At 41.2% G+C, this 21,073-nt stretch overlaps 1 protein-coding gene across 12 annotated transcripts in view; it reads right to left on the reverse strand.

Annotated features, from left to right (window-relative positions):
* The window catches only part of CEP192 (centrosomal protein 192), a 168,468-nt gene that overhangs the window by 71,495 nt on the left and 75,900 nt on the right, over window positions 1-21,073 (reverse strand). For all 12 annotated transcript variants that reach the window (XM_065585220.1, XM_065585221.1, XM_065585219.1 and 9 more), the window contains 8 exons: window positions 13,200-14,109; window positions 9,978-10,126; window positions 8,830-9,060; window positions 5,639-5,764; window positions 5,052-5,195; window positions 4,393-4,456; window positions 3,899-4,038; window positions 3,697-3,789 (listed from right to left, as the gene is read on the reverse strand). In XM_065585220.1, coding sequence (XP_065441292.1) covers window positions 3,697-3,789; window positions 3,899-4,038; window positions 4,393-4,456; window positions 5,052-5,195; window positions 5,639-5,764; window positions 8,830-9,060; window positions 9,978-10,126; window positions 13,200-14,109 — 1,857 coding nt within the window. The remainder of the gene's footprint in view (window positions 1-3,696; window positions 3,790-3,898; window positions 4,039-4,392; window positions 4,457-5,051; window positions 5,196-5,638; window positions 5,765-8,829; window positions 9,061-9,977; window positions 10,127-13,199; window positions 14,110-21,073) is intronic.

Consider the following 21,073-nt stretch of genomic DNA (forward strand, 5'->3'; position numbering starts at 1 on the left):
ACTAATCAAGTTTTCTATTTCTTGGCAGATTTGTTTTAAAAGTTATTTATCAACAGTTGACAGCAAGTGTTCTAATCAGAGACCCATGCATTCTGAAGTTCCGGGGCCACAGAATTTGCCACAGAACCTACCTCATCACAAAGCTGTGCTCCAGAAATCATGTTTTTAGTTAAAAGGAAAAAAAATGTTTCTAACCATTGCTGAAGAAAACCTGAGCCAAATTTAAGTTAATGCAGTGCTATCTTCCTGAGTTTGTAGACAGCCTGAAAAAATAGCTGTAGAAGACATGAACCCACTCCATTAATCTCAAAGGATTGTTCAGCTGAAAGCTATAACAAATAGGGGGATGATTACTCAGGTACATTTTTACTATTTTTCTTTCAATTACATGAAAATGTTCTGTCTTCTGCAAGGCCATGTCACAGAATCTAAGAATCTCACCACAGCTTGCTACAGAGTACACGAGGCTTTGTTTGTAACCTTTTTCAGCCTGGGCTTTAGCCTGCTGGGAACACTAAAAATCTGTATCACAGCAGCATTTCTACCAGGTGCAGTGGTCTTGATATGTAGGATTGGTCTATAAAACAACTTTCCCCACACAAAATCACCAACTCCTGTCCAGGACTGCCTCAGGATTTTAGTAAAAAGTCTGAAGTAATTATTTGAGGTACATCCAAATGCATCATTAACTGACTGATGACAGGAAAGAAGGGAAGACAGACTTTTTGCTGCCACCGGGTGCAGAATTGGAACCCTATAGCTTTATACATAATTGCCAAAATGCTGAAAGCATTTCAAAGGGTAATTCTCCAAATAAGCTCAGAGTCTGAGGGCCACAGAATTCCTATTTTCTGGAGGGATGTGTGCAGGCTTATTTTGGGTTATTTATCAAGTCTTTCTGTAGTTTAACTATAATCCTGAGTAGCTAGTAATATTAACAACTTTAACATGACAACTAATTTAACAATCTAGTGTTGCCTTTTTGATCCACAAAGCTGGCTAATATTTAGGGTTATTTCCACTATAAGAAGAAATCAGTGATGAGACCGATATATTCTTACTGCTATCTTGCTTATTTACAAAAAAATATACATAAAGTTTGGTCTCCTTCAATGAAGTAGGAAAAAAAAAAAAACCTAGCAGACAGCTTTCTTGCTCAGTAATCCAAGTCTACCACTCCAGTGAGTTCTGCACCAACAAAGTTCTCTCTAATTCCTCTCAGGATCATGCTCAACTCCTTCTACATGCTTTTCTGACTCCAACACATATGTGGTGCAATTAAATCTCCTAGTCAGTCTCTAACTGAGAAAACGATTCACTCCACATGGCTTAGCTCTGACCTGCTATGTTGCCTAGTACCTTGAGTGGTAGCTCCATAGTGTATAGCTATTCTTACTACAAAAATGGGTCTTATTCAATCCTTCTGTTGAGCCTGAAAGATTATTTGGTGCACACATCGGCTTTAAAGAGGTCTGATTATCTTTGGATCTACAACTCACATGAAGGTAGCCATCTCCCGCTATAACAATACCTTGAGATATTCAAGTATTTTTGTGTTAGTGTACATAAACTGAAATAAAAATAGTACACCTCCACCCCAATATAACGTGACCCAATATAACAAATTCGGATATAACGTGGTAAAGCAGCGCTCCAGTGGGGCGGGGCTGCACGCACCGGCGGATCAAAGCAAGTTCGATATAAAGCAATTTCACCTATAATGTGGTAAGATTTTTTGGCTCCAGAGGACAGCGTTATATCGGGGTAGAGGTGTAGTGTGTTCAAGATAGCCATTCCACCCCTTTCTTTCAGAGAGGAGATCTAGGACATCTACCACAAACAATTTTATGTTGTTTTTTTGGTTTTGGTTTTTTTAATTCTCTCTCTTCCATGTCACTCATTCTGCCTCTGTATCAATCAATATTTTATTCCATTGCCTAATTGCCTATTGCTTCTATTCTCTTTTAGATCAACATCCCCATTCCCTTATTCTTTCATATACATCCCATACTAGGTGGTTCAACTCTTAGCTTGCTCTAGTATTACTGTTTTTCCTTTCCTGAATCCACTTTTGTTCTGCCCTTATGTTTTCTCCCCAAGCTCTCATCTCCAATGAGATATCCACTGCACATTAACTAGTCATCCAAATAAGTCTCCAATAAAGCTATTATCCCTTGTACTTGAGATAGAGAAAACTTAAGTGATTTGATCAAAGCCATAAGGAAGTCAATATTTGAGTATGAATTAGAATGAAGGAAACCTTTGTTCAATCAAACATTTACTCCACACTGTCTCATGCAACTACTGTAGATAACCTACCTTCTACACTGAGAGCTATACTGTGTGCTGAGCAAAAAAAGCAGACACTTGCAGAAACTAACTGGGGAAGAAACTTAAAGCATAGTCTGAGTGGTGTGATGGGGTGTATCAACCCCAGACTGGGCAAACAGGAGTTCATCACTCACTGTGGGCCCAAATGGCCATGACCCTCAACATTGCTGCACATGCTTCTGGTGGAGAGAGCAGATAAAAGGAAGCAGCTCACTCCAGTCTGGGCTGGCTGAGGAGGAGGAGGGACATGCACTGCCGACTCCTTCTGAAGTACCGTCAGATCTCTTGACTGCAAAGGGGGGTATCCCTGACTACACTATGGGAGAGCCCCCATTAACGGAGTCAAACAGATGCCAAGCCACAGCCTATGGAGAACAAGCCTGCAGGAGACTCAAGGGTTGGAAGTGACACAGGGAACGCATTGGGAGCCGCCACTTGACCCTTAATAAGTTGATCATTGGCTTCTTAGCGCCCTGGGTTGGAACCCAATGGAGTAGGGTGAGACCAGGTTGCCCTGCCCTTATCTCATCCTGCACTTGCCACTACGCATTATTGTCAGGGATCGCTGATATAAGTACACCTGTACCCCGATATAATACTGTCCTCGGGAGCCAAAAAAATCTTACCGCGTTATAGGTGAAACCGCGTTATATTGAACTTGCTTTGATCCACCGGAGTGCGCAGCCCCGCCCACCCAGAGCACTGCTTTACCGCGTTATATCCAAATTCGTGTTATATCGGGTCGCGTTATATCGAGGTAGCGGTGTAGTTGGTTTGCTCTGCCTCGCCCGAGGGCCAAAACCCCAGACTGTTATTATCAGCCCCAGTCAGGAGGCTAAGAGCTACAGATTGTTCATTTGCTCCACTCCAACCAGAGGGCCGGAGTCCCTGGTTATGGCTGTCTGGCCCAGCTCAGAGTCCTGACGATTGTGTGATGCAGTGTATCAACCCTGCACTGGACACACAGAGCCTCTGTGACAAGTGGTACTACCTACAGCTACAAACTCACAAAATTAGCTATTTAATACTGACATACTCACAAGCCAAGCATACACAATTATAAAAGTGACTGAATAGCCTATGACTTTCAGGGAACAAAAACCACTGCAATAAACTTCCAACCCTAGTGACTGATTTAATTTTCAAGGCTTCTCTTCTAATAAAGCATCAGGAAACTTTACTTAAAAAAAATAATATGGAGGACACCCTTGCCAGCTACAGTCCCCCCCCAAAAAGCCAGAGGGAAAAACCAGACTGCAAGGTTTGTGGGGCTTCCAGAGGTCAGCTCTAATTTCAATGCAATGTGGGCAGCACAAAACCAATGATTTTAAGACTACTATTTAGAAAATTAAGATGTCTCCCTACCTTAATTTTTAAATAGACTTCAATATTTCCAGCATTCTTTAAAGGCAGTTGCTGCTTGGCTGAAGAACCCACACTAGCAGACAGACACATGGCCTTAAAAAAAAAAAAAAAAGGCGGTTGTATTTTACAACAAAGAATACAGAACTACCAACAGCAAAGAAGCTAAAGTACACTTAATTTATAAAAAAAAATTGTAGAATACCTGTAAGTCCTTCGGCGCATGTATCCTAGCTGTTCCAGCTCTTGCTCTGAGGGGAATACTTTTTATCACACTAGTAGGCCCTGGACTGTCAACCTCTACATCAACTCTTGCTAAGAACTCATCTGCTGGACCCAAGATATCTAGAAGGATTTTCAATTCAACAAAAGAGTCAAACATTTTTTACCTGCAAAATTCTTAAAGTTTGATGCCTGAACTATAACCAACTTGAAGCTCAATATTTTATTTTGAAGTGGTTATTATGGTAGTCCGGGGGCCTTAATTACTTAAGATATAACTGTACTTTTATTTTGGGTATTATTTAATTTCAAGTATTAAAACTGATCTGTCAATGCCAGGATGGACGTACGCAGATCAGGGCACCAGAGCAAAAAAGTTACTGAAATGTTTTATCTGCGTTAGTGACTCATCCTTTTAGTCCTAAAGCAAACCTGTAATACACAAAAGTAGTTAAAATGGAAGTCAAACTACTATACCTGAAAGAGAGATTTGTTTCTTTGGTGCGTGGAACAGGACCCACACTACTAAGATTTCAGGATCCTGAAAAAAGGAATATATTTGATACTTTACACACATCTACTGAAAATTTCAACTTTTAAACTGTCCAATAGATAGTCTGAACAAGACATTCATTATATTGAAGATTTAGATGTCTAGACTCAAATGTGGAAAAGCAGTGTTTCTAATACAAAACAACCAAAGAGAGTTTTACTATGAACGCTCCTTTTATAGGTTACAAAAAAATAGTTTCTTAGTTAAAGTGAGCTAATATACAGAGAAGCTATCCAGGTTTCCCTTAGTATACCTGAAGTGTAAGAGGGAATTAAACAGTAAAGTAAAAGCTCTGAATAATCTTGAATCTACTTTCTTGGAAAATCCCAATAGTTTGATTTTTAGTTAGTATTTTAAATTATGACTATAAAAGTTACCTACACTCTCCACCACCCAAAAACACTCTTACAGTTAAACTACTGCCTGATCACTCCCACTACCAGAAAACCAAAATCAACTCAAAACAAGAAAACAATATTGATCACATCACTACCCTTCATACAGTTAGTGTGGATTCAGTTATCTAACTAGAATCATTTTAAAGGAACAATTGCAAAAACTAATATTGTTATGAGATACTTACTTGTCCATCATAACTTGCGTGTATCACATGGTTCACAACTGATGGAGCTGCTAGCTGAGAGATTGCATCAGTCTGAGGTGAACATTCAATAAAAGTATTAACTGGTTCCTTGGAAAATGTGAAGCAACGCCACGCTACAGCATTCTGTCATAATGAAACCGCTTTTTAAAAATAAAATATTAAGATCCATATTTTCAAAAGTAATATATAGACATGGAAGTTTTGAGGATACTTCTCTAGGTATGGGTATAGCCTTTGAGGCGGTCACAGAATTGATAATTCAAAATTATCCTTTTGTGGAAACATATCCTAGCAATACAGCAAAGCAGCCATAACAGATACATATAAAATATGCTTCTCCCATGACAAGTTCATCCCTATCTACATTGATTACTAGAATTACTGTTACAGATAAGTTTATTCCATCACTGGAGATTTTTAAGAGCAGGTTAGAAAACACGTGTCAGGGATGGTCTAGTTAATACTTAGTCCTGTCATGAGTGCAGGGGACTGGACTAGATGACCTCTCGAGGTCCCTTCTAGTCCTCTGATTCCACCTTTAAAGATATATAACTTAATGTACTTACTGCTTTGATAATAAGTCTGATGGGCACAGAAGCATGGGTCTTGTTGATTAGTTTTAGTGGAAGAGCCTTCCAACTGCCAGATGATAGGTCACCAAAATCTAGACCATCTGTCTTTCCTGTTTCCACCTGATATTAGACATAGATATAGCCTTTATAAATTTGAGGGAAGGACCATGCTTTTCCACATATTGCCTCTCTCCTTCCCTGCACCCAGCAATACAGTGCAGTTCCCCTGCTGTCAGAAGTGGAAGAAGGGAGAAGCTGGCTTTGACACCAACAAGCAGCACCATCCAACTGAATGTCTCCCACACTTTGAGCCTGAATCTATTTCTATGGGATAGGCAGGATAAAGTAAGCACACAAGGCCAGCAGTAGAGGAACAGGCTGGGTATCAGGACATAGGAATTTAACAGCAGCATTGTAAAAGCAGCTCAGTAAAAATGCAGAATTCACAAAAATCCATATTTCAAAGCTCACAGAAAACACAAACCTGATGTTTAATTTTAGAAGTGTGTTTTGTTTGATATAAACACTTCATGAAATCAGCTTAATTAATCAAAAACTTTGTATTATCCTTTCTTCAAGATTCATTTAATTTACAGTTGAGATCTCAGGAGGACAGTTTGAGGGAAGAAAAAAATTGAACCTTCTGAGAACTACCCTAAGAATGTTTGTTCATAAGCTGCTAAAAAGATTTTTAAATAGGAACGAAAGGATATGTATAATGTTTACATGCTGGTAATATCAAGAACTGAACCAAAATTACATGCTGCACTGAGGTACTCACAGAAGAGCAAATTTTGATTTTTGACTAACTTATTAATGTACACTTACATTTCAAATAGCTACCCATTAGTGATCTTAAAACCTTTATTTCAAGAAAGAGATGCTATCAATCTTTGAGAGGCTGAAGAGATATGTAAGAAATAATTGCTATTTCAACAGAATTCCTTAGAGTCATTCTGTGCAGTTCAGATCATGGTAAAAAAAGTCTTCCAAATCAGCAGGTGCAGACAGGATAAAGAAAAGCTCTCTTATGAATGAGACTGACAATGCTCACATTTGTGAATATTTTGAAAAATACTACCTTGGAAACGAAATAGTGATTAAACATGTTCCCCATCTTGATGAAATAGGCAGAATGTTTATTTATCCACCCTGGTTAAGCAAATAGACATGAATGACGCAGATATTGGAGAATCTCTCAAGAGTTCAAAGAGAACATGATAGGATGATTTAAGAACTAGAATGACTAGAATGCATAGACCAAAGGAGACCAAAGTGTACACTTTGCAAGATAAGTCACTTCTGAATGAGGACTCAGAACATAAAGCTCTGCTTCAGGCCCTTTGCATTGCCACTTGGACCCTCAGCCTTAATCCATATAATCCTGTAAAACAAGAATCTTAAATCTGGTATTTGAATCTATACACCAGATTCTGAAAGTTACCAAGAATCAAATATGCAGATTTAGACTTCCTATCTATGAGCACAGTAAAAACCTACTCAACCTTTTTCCACATATGCTCACTCAGCAATCACTTAAGCAAAAAGATAATTCTTATCTGTTGATGACATAAAAAGGTATAGCCGGGGAGGATGGGAAGACAGGAAAGGAAAAGTTTGTATTGGTAGAGATTTGGCATTTCCAGCAAACCAAGGCCTTTGTGGATATTTAGGGTTATCACAGGATGATTCTATTCAGACTATTTTTGAAGGCAAACAAAGGAAGTCAAAGTCAAGGAGAGAATCAGAGGTTTTTCAAGGGCCAGCAAAGTCTGCAGGTTGGCTCTCACTCTCACCCCATCCTTTCTTCATTTTACTTGAAAGCTTTTATTCACTTCAAAGTTCCCCACTGCAGAAAGACAGGAGAGTGCTGAAGTTGTGTCTTTCACTTTTTCCAGATGGTACTAGCCACAGCTCAGCTGCTTATATCCTGGATTTCAAAACCTCGGCAGAAAAGTTGGCTCAGAGAAACATAAAACAGATCTTTGCTTACAAAGTGCTAAACAAGCCTCTGTAACTATCTCCTGCTCTTTGGTTCCTGATTAATATATGACACAGTGATGACAGTGTTTGGCTTCTCCTTGGTTTAAGATGCAAGTTGTATACTAATAATTCACTCCTAGTCAGCAGCAGAGCATTCTCCTAATCAGCATACTTTTGCCACTTTGTGGTTTCAATGAAATTGTACCCCAAGCAACAAATTAGTCATGACTACCCTCCAATCTGAGTGATGGTGGCAACCAAAGACTATTCCTGGTGACAAACTTATCTTGCAAGCGACAGGTGAGGAAAAGAGAACTAGTAACTACAGAGACAGGCAAGAGAGCTTAGAGCAGCATGACTAACATGCAAGTATACAAAGCTGGAGCAGCTGTATTTGAAAGCATGCCTGTTGCATTAGGACTGGAATCACAGAACCAGAAACATCATCCATTTTGTGACAGTTTAACTGGGTCAAGGAACTGACTTGTTCTCTCAAATTCACAAAGGCTCCAACAGAAACTCTTCAGTGACAGCATAGACCCAAGGACAGACTGATCAGCTCCTGAGACAGCAAGAATTTGCCACAATTGAGACTCTGGAATAGGTTTTTCTGTTTTCATATCCAGGCTTGCCTCCTTGTTTTAACCAGCATTAACAGACAGGAATGAATGGTTAGATCAAGAGTTTTCTTCAGGAGTTAGTAGAAATCACCCATCATCTTGATGAAGGGTAAAGGGCCCAGGTTGGGGAAGAGCATATGAGCATCCACAGCACAGGAATGGCTCACACACACACAGCTGGCCAAAAAAATCCAATCTCACAAACACGGAGTATGTGCAACAGAAGAAGGATCCCTGTGGACAATTACTCAAAGAAGAAAACTTATTTATTCCTCATATTTTAGCCACCCAATTATTAAGACTGAATGAAATGAGAAGCTATGCACCATACCTTAGCATAGACAAAATGCTAATTACTCATGAAGCAGAAGTCTCCCATGCCCCATATAGGGGCCCTTCTGCAAATGAATTTTGCTAAGTATCTTGTGTTAAAGTTTATACTTCTGGTACATTGCCATTTACATGAAGTATTCTCATCGCCTTTCGAAATAAAGTAATCTTGAGCTCTCCAAATAGTTTAAGTATTTAGAAAAAGCAAACACATAAGAATATATCTGTTCAATATAACAAACTGCTTCTTACCTCGAGATTAGGATTTTCAGCAACTGCTGTCAAAACTACCCTAGTTGCCAAAGCTTCTGCCTGGACTATTGTCTCAGCATCTGCAGAAACCGGCCAAGATGAAATACTGAAGACACACTGGAAGATTCCAGGATGACAAGGTAAGAAAAGTATTTTCAGCTCTTCTGTAGAATGAGGTCCTATGATGGTTTTGTTCTTGAACACTAGACATTGACATTTCAGAGGATCCATCTAAAAAAATAAGCCTTATTAGTTTCTGCAAAAGTAAAAAAAGGCAAAGTATTCCACCCTTAAGACTTACCTCTACCCACAAAGGTAAGTAACAATGGCTCGGTAGGTGGTCAACTGGTACTTGTTGATCATGTTTTTGCTTAATGGTTTTAATGTTACCTTCTCCTGCCCCTTTCCCCATGTGTCTGTCTCATCTAACTGTTGCATCGTTTGAATTTTATATTCTCAGTTTTTGGAAAAATCCCTCTCCCAGTTTGTACAGCATCAAGATCACTGGCCTGCTCAGATCCTATAGCTTATTGTAATATACATAAGACTGTATAGAACAAGTAGAATAAGGAATGTTTTACATCCTAAGCTTCCTGTAACATGAATATATTTGTGTTTGTTCTCCACTATTCCTATAGACATTGTATATGAAGAACTAGTTTTACAAAATGAAGTAATATACCTTACACTGTTCCAGAACAGAGTACACAAGAAGAGTAAGCTGCTACATAAAACTCAACATAAATAGTTTTTACCAGTTCTGGTTTCAAATGTTAGTACTGCTCTAAGTATAAGCCAGCTTGATAGGTAGATGTTTGCACCACCTGCCATGCAGGGATTTAAGTTGGGATCATGAGTTCATAGCTGATAAGAAGCTACCAGTGTAGTAGAGGCTACATGCTACAATGCTGAGAGAAGGGGGGAAAAAAAATAAGCACCAATTGGTCTGGAAGGAGCCAACTAGAGAACTTTTTCCTACTGGAATTTGTGTCATAATAGCAGGAATGGAGTTTAAGTTTTTGATGGATTAAAACTGCAGGAGGGGACGAGTTTAGAAAGAATTTAAGAATTCATAGGACTCTATAGTCATTGTCCCTAGCACTTGAAACATTGTACTGTACACTAAAAACTATAAAGGAAAAGCTTACCTTTTCTCCATTAATTGAAATACTGAAAATTCCAATGCTGACCTGCAACCATCTTTCAGTTGGATTAAAAATACCAAGACTAGTTTGTGATGCAATTCCTACACAACAAGCATTGGCGAACTTCAGCTCTTCTGGTACTCTCACATGTCCTAGGAAAGAAAACCATCTCTATTAATAACCAATATCTATATATTTACAAATATACGCATCTACAATTGCTATCATGAGCACCCTGATAAAGGTAGCTAAACCATGACCAATTTGATAGTCTGGAGTTAAATAGTTCATAACCTGGCTTGACAAATACACCCTCATTCCAAACATTACTAACACTGCTCTGAGATTTCCTGGGAATATTTCCTCATGAATTTGAGGATTTTAGTTAAGTGTTCAAGATTCTAGTGTCCTTAAAAATGAGGATGTTTAAGGAAAGTGTGCCAAATGCAGTTACTAAAGCCAACCAAAAAAAAAAACCAAAAAAACCAACAACCAACAACCACGCAGTACTGACTGAACTGTACGCAGCTTAAGGTTTCACATCAAATGGAATAGTAACTGAGGGGATCATTATGTACAACTTACAGGAAATGAGGTGTTTTTGTAAGCATCCAGCACCACAATACTGATTAGGCTCATTTACTGTACTTAAAGTGATAACTTATTACAAAAAAACTGACTGCCGACTTTAGGTTTCTACTCTTTAAACTAAGTTCTAGAACAGGGGTTGGCAACCTTTGGTGCGCGGCCCGCCAACGTAAGCACCCTGGTGGGCCAGGCCGGTTTGTTTACCTGCCGCGTTTTCCAGGTTCGGCCGATCGCGGCTCCCACTGGCCGCAGTTCGCTGCTCCGGGCCAATGGGGACGGTGAACTGCAGCCAGTGGGAGCCGCGATCGGCTGAACCTGCGGACGTGGCAGGTAAACAAACCGGCCCGGCCAGCCAGGGTGCTTACCCTGGCGAGCCGTGTGCCAGAGGTTGCCAACCCCTGTTCTAGAACACTACATAAATTACACACTGATGTGTGTCATTAAATTGAAAAACCTCTCCTATTAGACTGCAACACTAAAGCTGTTTAAGAGTTCAGTAGATTTGAAATTGTTTGAAAATCACCAGTTTTTTGCATGCCTGCAATAACCATAATTTTATTTTAGGGCTGCCTTAGCTTCTAAATTCAAGCATGTATTTCAGCTATCTATCCTTATTCTCCCACTCTTAAAAGGGAAATTAAATTAAATGAGCACCATTAATGTAACATTAAGGTAGAGATCTGTACTAAGACCAGTATAAATGAATTAATTGCATGGGAAAAGGGAGTGACTAGGGAGATCTTAAAACTTGCGAAGGACAAAACTTAGGTGAACCAATTCCCTAGCAGAGGTGGAATACCTTTAGAAGAGTCTCACAATGCCAGGAATCTGAAACAGAACGCTTACACTTAGTGCATCAGCCTAAGATTTACATAATGGACTTCGAAAGGAATGGACTGAACTAGTCATATCAATGGCCAGTAGGTTTAATTAACTATTCAGGAAGGTGACCAAGGCATTGTGAACAAGCTCAATTAAGAGACAGTAACTCCTCGCTTAATGTTGTAATTGTGTTCCTGAAAAATGCTACTTTAAGCGAAATGATGTTAAGCAAATCTAATTTCCCCATAAGAATTAACGTAAATGGGAGGGGTTAGGTTCCAGGGAAAATTTTTTGCCAAAGACTGACTGACTGACTGACACACACACACAGTATAAGCTGTGTACGTATATACACACACACACACAATAAGTTCTAAATAAACAATTTAATACTGTACACAGCAATGATGATTGTGAAGTTTGGTTGAGGTGGTGAAGTCAGAGGGTGGGATATCTCCCAGACAATGCCTTGGTGCTAAATGATGAACTAGCACTCAGCTGAGCCCTCCATGTTAACACATTGTTGTTAATGTAGCCCTACACTCTACAAGGCAGCACAAATGGAGGGAGGGGAGACAGCATGGCAGAGAGAGACAGACACACTGTGAGAGAGAGAGGGGGAGATGTACATTGCCCCTTTAAATATGCTGACACCACTCTAAGTACATTGCCTTTTTAAGTAGATCAGCAAGTTGAGACAGCAGCTGCCAGCAAGCTCCCTCCATCCTGGGCCCTGTCCCCCTCCCGTCCTCCTCCCCCCCACTCTGTGGAGATGGGGGTACAGGAGCAGGAGGGAGGAGAACACCCTGACATTAGCACCCCTCTTTCCCCGCCCCTTGCACAGCAAGCAGGAGGCTCCCGGGAGCAGCTCCAAGGCAGAGGGCAGGAGCAGCACACGGCAGTGGGGGGAGGGACAGCTGAACTGCCTGGCAATTAATAGCTTGCTGGGCAGCTGCTACACGGGGAACTTAGGGGAGCGGGGAGCTGCCTGTCCACCCTGGTTCCAAGCCCCCACCAGCTAGCTCCAACAGGCTGCTCTTTCTGCAAGCAGCGGACAAAGCAGGCAGATGCCAAACAATGTTATAAGGAAGCACTGCGCAACTTTAAACGAACATGTTCTCTAATTGATCAGCAACGTAACAGAGACAAAGGTATGCAAAAGCGAAGGTATGCAGAAGGTATGCAAAAGCGAAGTCAGGAGCTCCCATTTCCTGCTCTCAATAGGAAACGAGAAAAGTACAGTGAAGGACAAAAAAGGTTTTTTTTCTCCAGAAAGGGAAGTCAGGACTTAATTATTTTTTGCTTGAGGGAGAGGAAAGTATTTGGCTGAGCAAGACAGCAAGTGAGGGTGAAACCAAGGGCTGCAGCACGTTTAGTGTCCTGTGGGAGTAGAACAGGATGCAGAGTCTTGGATTTTAGGTGGGGTGTGACTTACCATCTCCTACTCACTCAACTGGAAACAGGAAGAACTGCAGTGCAGGTTTCTACCATGCTGTCACCACTCACGTTCCCTAAAGAGCCTACCAAATCCTCTACAAAGAAGAATGCCAGGACCTACTACTTCTAATAACTAAAATAGTATCTTAGAGACTGATACTATTTAAGTAAATGTTGATTTAACACAAAATTTAAATAAAGATGAAAAGAATAAAACCAGTGTATATGAAACAAGCCAGATGACAGCTGCAGCTGTATATCAATGAAACAGTTTCTATTTCTTGAGGTAAATTAAGTTTATGATTTACCATTTAAACTGTTTTGATCAGTAACAGTATTTTAAACAAAATTATGACGTTTAGAAAAGAATCAACTTACCAAACCCAGAAGGCTCCCACCGTTTACTTCCATTAGGGCCAGCAGATTGCCCATTATACGATTCTGTACTTAAAATATTCGGGTTCCAGGAACCAGAGTGTGGATTACAAAGTGAAGATGTACCCAACAATCCAGGCCCAACACTTGGACCTAAAGGAATTCCTACTGTAACTGAATTCTGAACATGTCCTGCTGGGATGCTAGAAAAAGGAAGTCCAGGTGGAAGACAACAACCGGTGCAGCTGCCACCATACTGAGACAAAGCAACATTTCCACTTGATTGCATATTTCCCAGGTATTGTTGAGCAAATGCTGTTGTTGCAAGTGAACGTCCAGTAAGTAGCGTGGGAATTGCAGAAGACACTGTCTGAGTCTCAGAGGCAGATCCATGGGATTTGAAGCTTGAAATAGGAATATACTGTTCACCACACGTGTTTTGATTTAATGGAATATAAACACCTAATGCACTGTATGTGGGCACCATATTTAAAGAGGATAATCCTGGTTTCTTTGTTTTGTTCGTATGATCCTGCCAAGCTACAGGTGTATCGACATTAACAGATAATGGCTGAAGGACACATGACTTGCTTGGTAAAGCTGGATTAACATGTCCCATTTCGTTCTGACTGGGTGTTGTGTTTGGAAGACTAGATGTAAACTCATTTTCACTTCTTGGCAAACACTCTCTGGACAATTTATGGTTAGGTACTGAATCTTCAAGTTTGTTGCTAGGACCTGTAGACTCACTTGCTTCTGGTTTCTCATTCACGTTCTTCTGACTAGTGTTTAGTGATGTTCCTCTTCTATTTCTTTGCCATGAGAAGTCTTTGGGTTTTTCAGTAGTCTGTTCTACTAATGGAGTTGGACTGGATCGAATTATTGTCGTGCTCAACTCACTAGCATTATTACTCTAGAACAGAAGTTGTTAAATATCACACATTAATATTACAAGTTATAGGTAGGCTTGGAAGGATGAGATTTATCAGTAAAGGTTAGTAAATGTCAATTTCACTGTACATAAACGGATGAAAAAAATATTTCCATCCCTAATCAAAATTTACAGATAGAAAAAGAAAGAAAAATGCTGTTTGAGAACTATAGTATAAGGATATTTACTTTGTATATTTTGACATATGATGTTGACACTGTTGTAACAGTTATAAAGTTCTGAATTTTTGAATATCAACATCTACTGTCATTAAATAATTGTCTGACATCCTCACCATAATTTCCTGCCACTATGAAAACTTAATAGATAAAATTTGAGGGGAAGTGGGAAAGCTTAAAATAATCATTAATATTATCTATCAAAATTATAGAAAGTAAACACTGAATTCTGCCTAACCTAATTATAGGAAAAATATTAGCGTTTACATTGGTACATACCAAAAAGTGGAACAGGAATCTTTGCTTGGAAGTATCTACAGGGCCACTTGACATAATAAAGTTTAACCAAATTTCTGGAAGTTCCCTTTCTTCTAGTAATAAGGTCCACAGATAAACTACAGTAGGTGCCTCCAACTGCCTGGAACTTGGGGAGAGAACTAGACCTGTAAGTTGCTGAGGAATGCCCCACTTCCTCAAGTTCCCACCAGTTAAGTTTGCTTCCATGGCAAGTGTAACTCCATCCCACTTTCCTAAAGTACATATTGTGCTAACTGCATTTCTAAATAAATAAATTAAAAATAAATAAACCCAAGTTTCTTCTACTACAGAGCAAAGGATAGGTTCCCCTAACTAAATAAACCTGAATCTTTAAAAGTCAGTTTTTTATCTGACTCTGGATGAACACTTTTCAGAGTGGTAGCCGTGTTAGTCTGTATCAGCAAAAAAGAACAAGGAGTCCTTGTGGCACCTTAGAGACTAACAAATTTATTTGAGCATAAGCTTTCGTGGGCTAAAACCCACTTCATCAGATACATGGAGTGAAAGATACAGTAAGCAGTACATATATATATATATACACACACACATATACATATACACACACATACACATATATTACAGCACATGAAAAGATGGGAGTTGCCTTACCAAGTGTGGGGGGGGGGTCAGTGCTAATGAGGCCACTTCAATTCAGGTGTAAGTGGCCTATTCTCAACAGTTGACAAGATGGGGTGAATATTCAAGTTTTCTGTCTAGAAAGCTTGGATAAAGTTTTCCTCTTATATTGCTGAGATAATTACTTCTCTGAATTTAAAGGTACAATTCTGGGTTTCTTCAGAAAAAGCTCCTGAATTTGAAAACTTACCTAACTGGAAGTACCAACTATTGGGAAAGTTACTTAAAAAGAACAAGTTCTGCAGGAGTTCAGTTTAAATAGAGCTTTAAGTATGAGTAAGGTGCCAATATTGTGGTCTATGACCTTCTAAGACTGGAATCAGGGTAATCGCCTACAGAAGTTTTAATGTTGCAATTGCAGAGGACTTTTTTCCTGAACATGACACTGCAGAGACTTCTATGTTGTGCTTCCTGGACTGAGCAGATGTATACATGCCCACTGACTTCAGTTACCCTGGAGTTCTTTAAGCTATGAAGTTTATCCTCCAAGAGGAAAAGAGGGATGACCGTTCAAGTAGCAGGTCCTGCACTGTCTGCTGAACCTTTTGGGGCAACCACACAGTTTGCAGCCATGGGCACCTGCACAGTGTGACGGTAGAGGCCATGGTCCTAGCAGCTGAATCACATTCTCGCCACCAGCTTCCCTTCATCTACCAGTGAAAGGTACTCCTGCTTAGCATCCTCAAGCAATTTGTATTTACATTTTAGAACAACATATGAAGAAGTGAGGTTCTTACCCACAAAAGCTTATGCCCCCAATACTTCTGTTAGTCTTAAAAGTGCCACAGGACCCTCTGTTGCTTTTTACATTTTAGAATAACATCCTAGATATTAAAGTCATACAGCCCCAATAAAGCCTGCTGACTGGCAATTCTAAGCTGTAATCCTGCCATAGAATACATTTTTCTACCAAACAAGTCTAGCTTTTTTGTCCCTTGACTTAGGGGTAGATACCTGTTGGCCCTGGCTCTCCCTCTTGTTGGCAAGAGAGACAACTAGTGACCCTGGAGGAGGGTGGGAATAAAAGTTCTCAAAACCCATGAGGGCACATAATACCTATACTCTGCTTGCTCAGATATGGGAGGGAGCAAGGAGGGATTTACCAGAGAGCCTTGGTAAGTTCTCAAATTGCCTCATTAATTGGCACCACCACCCAAGGCCAGAATATCAACAAGGTGGCATGAAGATTCCTTAACCAACTCTACCTGAATGTCCAAGGCCAAGGCTACTCTTTTTAAGAGTACCTGGTGAGCCCTGTAGTCATCAATAGGGGATGAAGACACCCCTGAGAAAACTGATTCATCTGGATAGGTGGAAGATTAAGCCAGCACAGATTGAGGCTGCGCCTTCTGTTAGCTGTCCTGCCGAATGCTCCTGAACACATTCTTCCAGGTTGGTATTGGACTCTATACCAATGATCAGGAGGGGCTCAACAAGCTGACTCCCCACATCTAGCAAAGAATACAATTGAGCTAGGGAAGATCTGGAAATGGGGGGAAACCTATATGGGTTCCAAAAGACCACTTAAAGGGCACTGGATCCCAACGTCTTGCAGCCCACATATCCATGCCAGCATCAATCGCAGGGTCTCACAAGTACCCCAGGAGATGAGGCCGAGGATGGGAATGGCAAGACACTCTGCAGCTGGGAAACCTAAGAGCCAACCTCTGAGTCAAAAGAAAAGTCGCCTTTTCCTCTCTGTGGAGGGGCCACTCCAGTCAGTGCTGGGTATCAGTGCCGAGAGTCCGGGGGAAGAGCGAAGAGAGGCTATCACTGCTGACTTCCCACTCAATGGTACTAAAAGATGAGAGTTCCAGGACATAGGAGGTTGATTCTGTGTTGGGAACTGCACTGAGAAGGCTGGCGCTGCGTGGTTTACCAGTACCATAGGAGCAATCTCCTGCACCACCAAGGACATCAGAACTGAAGCTCAGCAAATCCTTTGCAGCTTGAAATGCCTCTGGCATAGACTATACCAGAATAGCCTCTGACCAGGGCACAAGAGACGTCCATGGGGCCAGTACCTATGGAAGTCTGCTTTGGGCCCCGGACTAGACAGTGCCTGCCCTGGCACAGAGTCAGCTTCACTGATGGAGAAGTGCTTTGATTTTGACTGCACTCTATTCAACACACTGTTCCCATTCTTGGCAGACTTAGGGAACAGAGAGCTGCCTCTTCCAGCAGTGTCCTTAGAAGCCTTCTGCTTTTCCTGGGCATCAGTGAAGAAGAGCGGTGCCAGAACTCAGTCAGCATCAGAGGTGCACTTCTCACAGATGCTGAAGTGCTCAGTACCCTCTACAAACAAGAAGGCTCTAAAGGTGGTCTCAGAGCAGCCTCCATCAAAATAAACTTAAGCCTGGCCTCATGATTCTTCTTGGTCGTAGGCTTGACATCCTTGGAAATTTGGCACCAATCCCCACCATGAAACTCATCCAACCTCTTCAAACAACTAGAGTGTGGGTTGCTCACAGGCCTGAGCTTTGAGAATGCTAGGCAGCTTGGTGACCAACGCATTCCTCGGTACTGATAACAGAACCCCAAACTTGGGGAACTGAGGAAAAACTAACAAACAGATATTAAATTAACTCAACAAACACTAACCCTAATAACTATACAAATATGTAACTACATATAACAAAAGACATCTTGAGAGCACTTGCTAAAGCAAGACCAGTAGGTTCCAACAACGGTCACAGGCAGTAAGAAAGAAGTGATGGGTGTCGGGGCAGCTTCACCTTTTATAACTGCATGCAGAGGCATTCACAAGCAGAGGTTGCTTGAGCTGCACCAATGGGTACTGGTAAGGGAAAAATTTTCAACAACTGTTCTCAGGGTTCACACACACCAAGAGCGGAATGCACACGTGCAATCACTAAAAGAAGTGCAAGTAGCCTTTTTTCCAATTAGACCAAAAGCCTATTAAATTCTCTAATGAAGTACTAAGAACTGGGAATTGATTTGCCTGGATTCTGCTCTCAATGAGCAGAGCCCCATATACTTGCATGAAAAGGATTTGTATTCCACTATGTCAGAAAGAAGCCCTCATGCCATTTTTTTAAGTTAGATTTTTAAGTTGAAAATGACCCAATCTGAAACACTGTTCAGTCACATTCCTATTACTGTGAAAGCACTTGTGGTGTCAAATAACACCTCGTAGTTTCTCTTGTGTCTGTCTGATGTCACCTGATAGCTTTTGTGCCAAGTGAAAGTAGATTTAGGCAAGGCCTGTCCAGATTGGACTCCCTGTGAAAGGCCTGTAAAGTGAGTGGACGACTCCTTCAGGTAAAAAAAGTCTCCTCCAGTTGGAAACACTGTGTCCCGGGCCACCAAGAAAGATCGCTACATGTCTCCTAGTGACTGCTGGTTGAATTTTGATTTGTACACACTGAGGAACCTTATAAAATGGAGACCAGTAGGGCTAGAAAACAAACAGTAAGCTAAAAGGTCTTACTGCCTGCTTCCACATCTGGGCTCTCATCATTGCACAGCCAGCTGTTGGAAATGAGGTGGTGATGACGGCAAGACACAGCAACTTGTAGCAACTGATGGGGACAAGAGCAGCTGGGGACGATACACTTGTACTGTCCTAGTCTTAGATGTGGCAGGAAATCCTGATGCCTCTATTATGGTCTTGTCTCATGGTCCTTAGGAAGCTATACATAGGCGCTGTTTGTCCATGGAAGTCACAAACTTCTGTTTCACAGCATTCAGGGCCTCCTTTGGGTCTCAAGAATGGATTCCCCAATATTTTGCCCCCCTTTAGTGCAGGGCTCCATATAGGTTTGCTTCCTTTGGAGCCCCCATCTTGGAATATGAGTGGGGACCTCCGAGAGTCTTGTGACAGAGGTATCAGCAAGTAGATAGCTGGACCCAAAAATCCCTTACTGTACTTTCTGGTGCTGGCAGTGCTCATGCTGCGTCCACTGTCGTCCACCACAGCCTGATAAAAGAGGGGAGGAGGCAGCTGAGCTTTGCTATCAGGAGCATGACTGCTGGTGTGGGCTTTAGGGATTTTGGAAGTCTTCCATCTGGTGTGCTGCCTTTTGGCATCAGTCCCTTCAAAGATGGGGTTGAGACGCTGCTTGCATTGAAGTTGGCTTTTCTAACCCTGCCTAGCTCCTTTCTTGGCCAGGAGACAGGGCTAGAGTGACCCTGCCTAGACTAGGCTTTAAATGGAAACTATATTTTGCCCACAGAGAAGGCCAAGCTTCAATGAGACACTTGATAAGAAGGGGAAGAACAAGTGGACACTTCGCTCTCACTCTGAAGCAGCACCAGCTAGGGAAGGACCTGAAAAGAGAGAACTGAGCAAAGAGGAAAAGCTTCCTAAGAGCCAAGTAGAGACCTGGGACATGACTACAAATTAGCCAAATTGTTAGTCAGAAATTTGAAGACAACAGCTGGCATTTATCAGAAAAGCTCTGTAGCCAAGAGGATTAGATAAGCCTGCCTTGGAGACAAATAAAAGCAGCAAAAATTTCAGGAGGTGAGACATTCCTCTGATGCTTGTGACTGGCTCTGCTCCCAAGTTGTAAACAGGGTGAAGTACCCGTTGTTAAAACAAGAGACTCCTTGTTGTTTTTGTAGATACAGACTAACACGGCTACCCCGTGATACTTGATACCCATTGTTACATATCTGTGGACCTTAGCATGATGAACACTAGATAAAAACTCAAAATTACAACCAAGATCAATAGTTCTCACAACACAGTGTAGACTGAATACTTTGATACTTTCAGGAGTCTAGGAGGGGAGGACTAAAATAGACCATATTTTGTTGGGGGCAGTCATTTGAAAAGTATCCTTGCCCACAGACAAGATGAGCTGATTTTACCAAACAGTGGTTTAAGGAGTAGAATTATGGAAACACATGGAAGAGAGTTTACATTTAAGACAAAAATAATCTAACATAAATCAAAACTCTGCTATGAAACACTGCCACTGCATCATTTTCTCATCCTCTAGTGCACACATACTGAAGCACAAAGACTCAAGAAATGAGAAACTGTATCAAAGCTAGCCTGCAAATGGGGAAGAGTGTGTTTTGCCTTTATAACTCATAAAAAGATCTGATTTTATGTTTTGTTTTTATTTTTAAAAAGCTGTTTAATGTTTGTTTTTTAAAGTTTAAAAAAAGGAGAATTTTCTTGTAGTTTTGATCGATTTTTTCAAAGGATTGGAAAACTATAGTTGGAGCATCCTCAGTCCTCAACTGAAAAAGAAGGTGCGTTAAATCTCTGAACTTCTCTTCTACTGGTATATCTACACTACAATCAAGGACCAGCAGCCTGGCCACAGCTGGCCCAGATCAGCTGAGACAGGCTCCTGGTGGCTATAAAATTACAGTGTAGATCTTCAGGTTCAAGCTGGAGTCTGGGCTCTGGAGACCCCACAAGGGGGTAGGGTTTCAGAGCCAAGGCTCCAGCCTGAGCCCAAACGTCTACACTGCAATTTTATAGCCCCGCAGCCTGAGCCACACAAGTCTGAGTCAGCTGACCTGGGCTCCGAGACTCAGTGTCATGGGTTTACCGCAGTGTAGAGCTACCCAAAGTGTTTGTAAGAGTTTGAATTAAATAGATACTAGCAAAAAAAGACTTACCTTTTCTGTAACTGATGTTCTTCGAGATGTGTTGCTCATGTCTATTCCACAATAGGTGTGCATGCTCGCCACGTGCACCGGTGCCGGAAGTTTTTCCCCTAGTAGTACCCGTAGGGTACTCAAACCCTGCAGTGGGGACATGAGCTAAAAAGGCAGCCGACAATGCCTGCACCCTAGTCGAATGTACCCTCACAACTGACGGCGCGGGGGAT

This window comes from Chrysemys picta, chromosome 2, assembly GCF_011386835.1.
Source record: "Chrysemys picta bellii isolate R12L10 chromosome 2, ASM1138683v2, whole genome shotgun sequence".
NCBI classification, from domain to species: domain Eukaryota; kingdom Metazoa; phylum Chordata; order Testudines; family Emydidae; genus Chrysemys; species Chrysemys picta.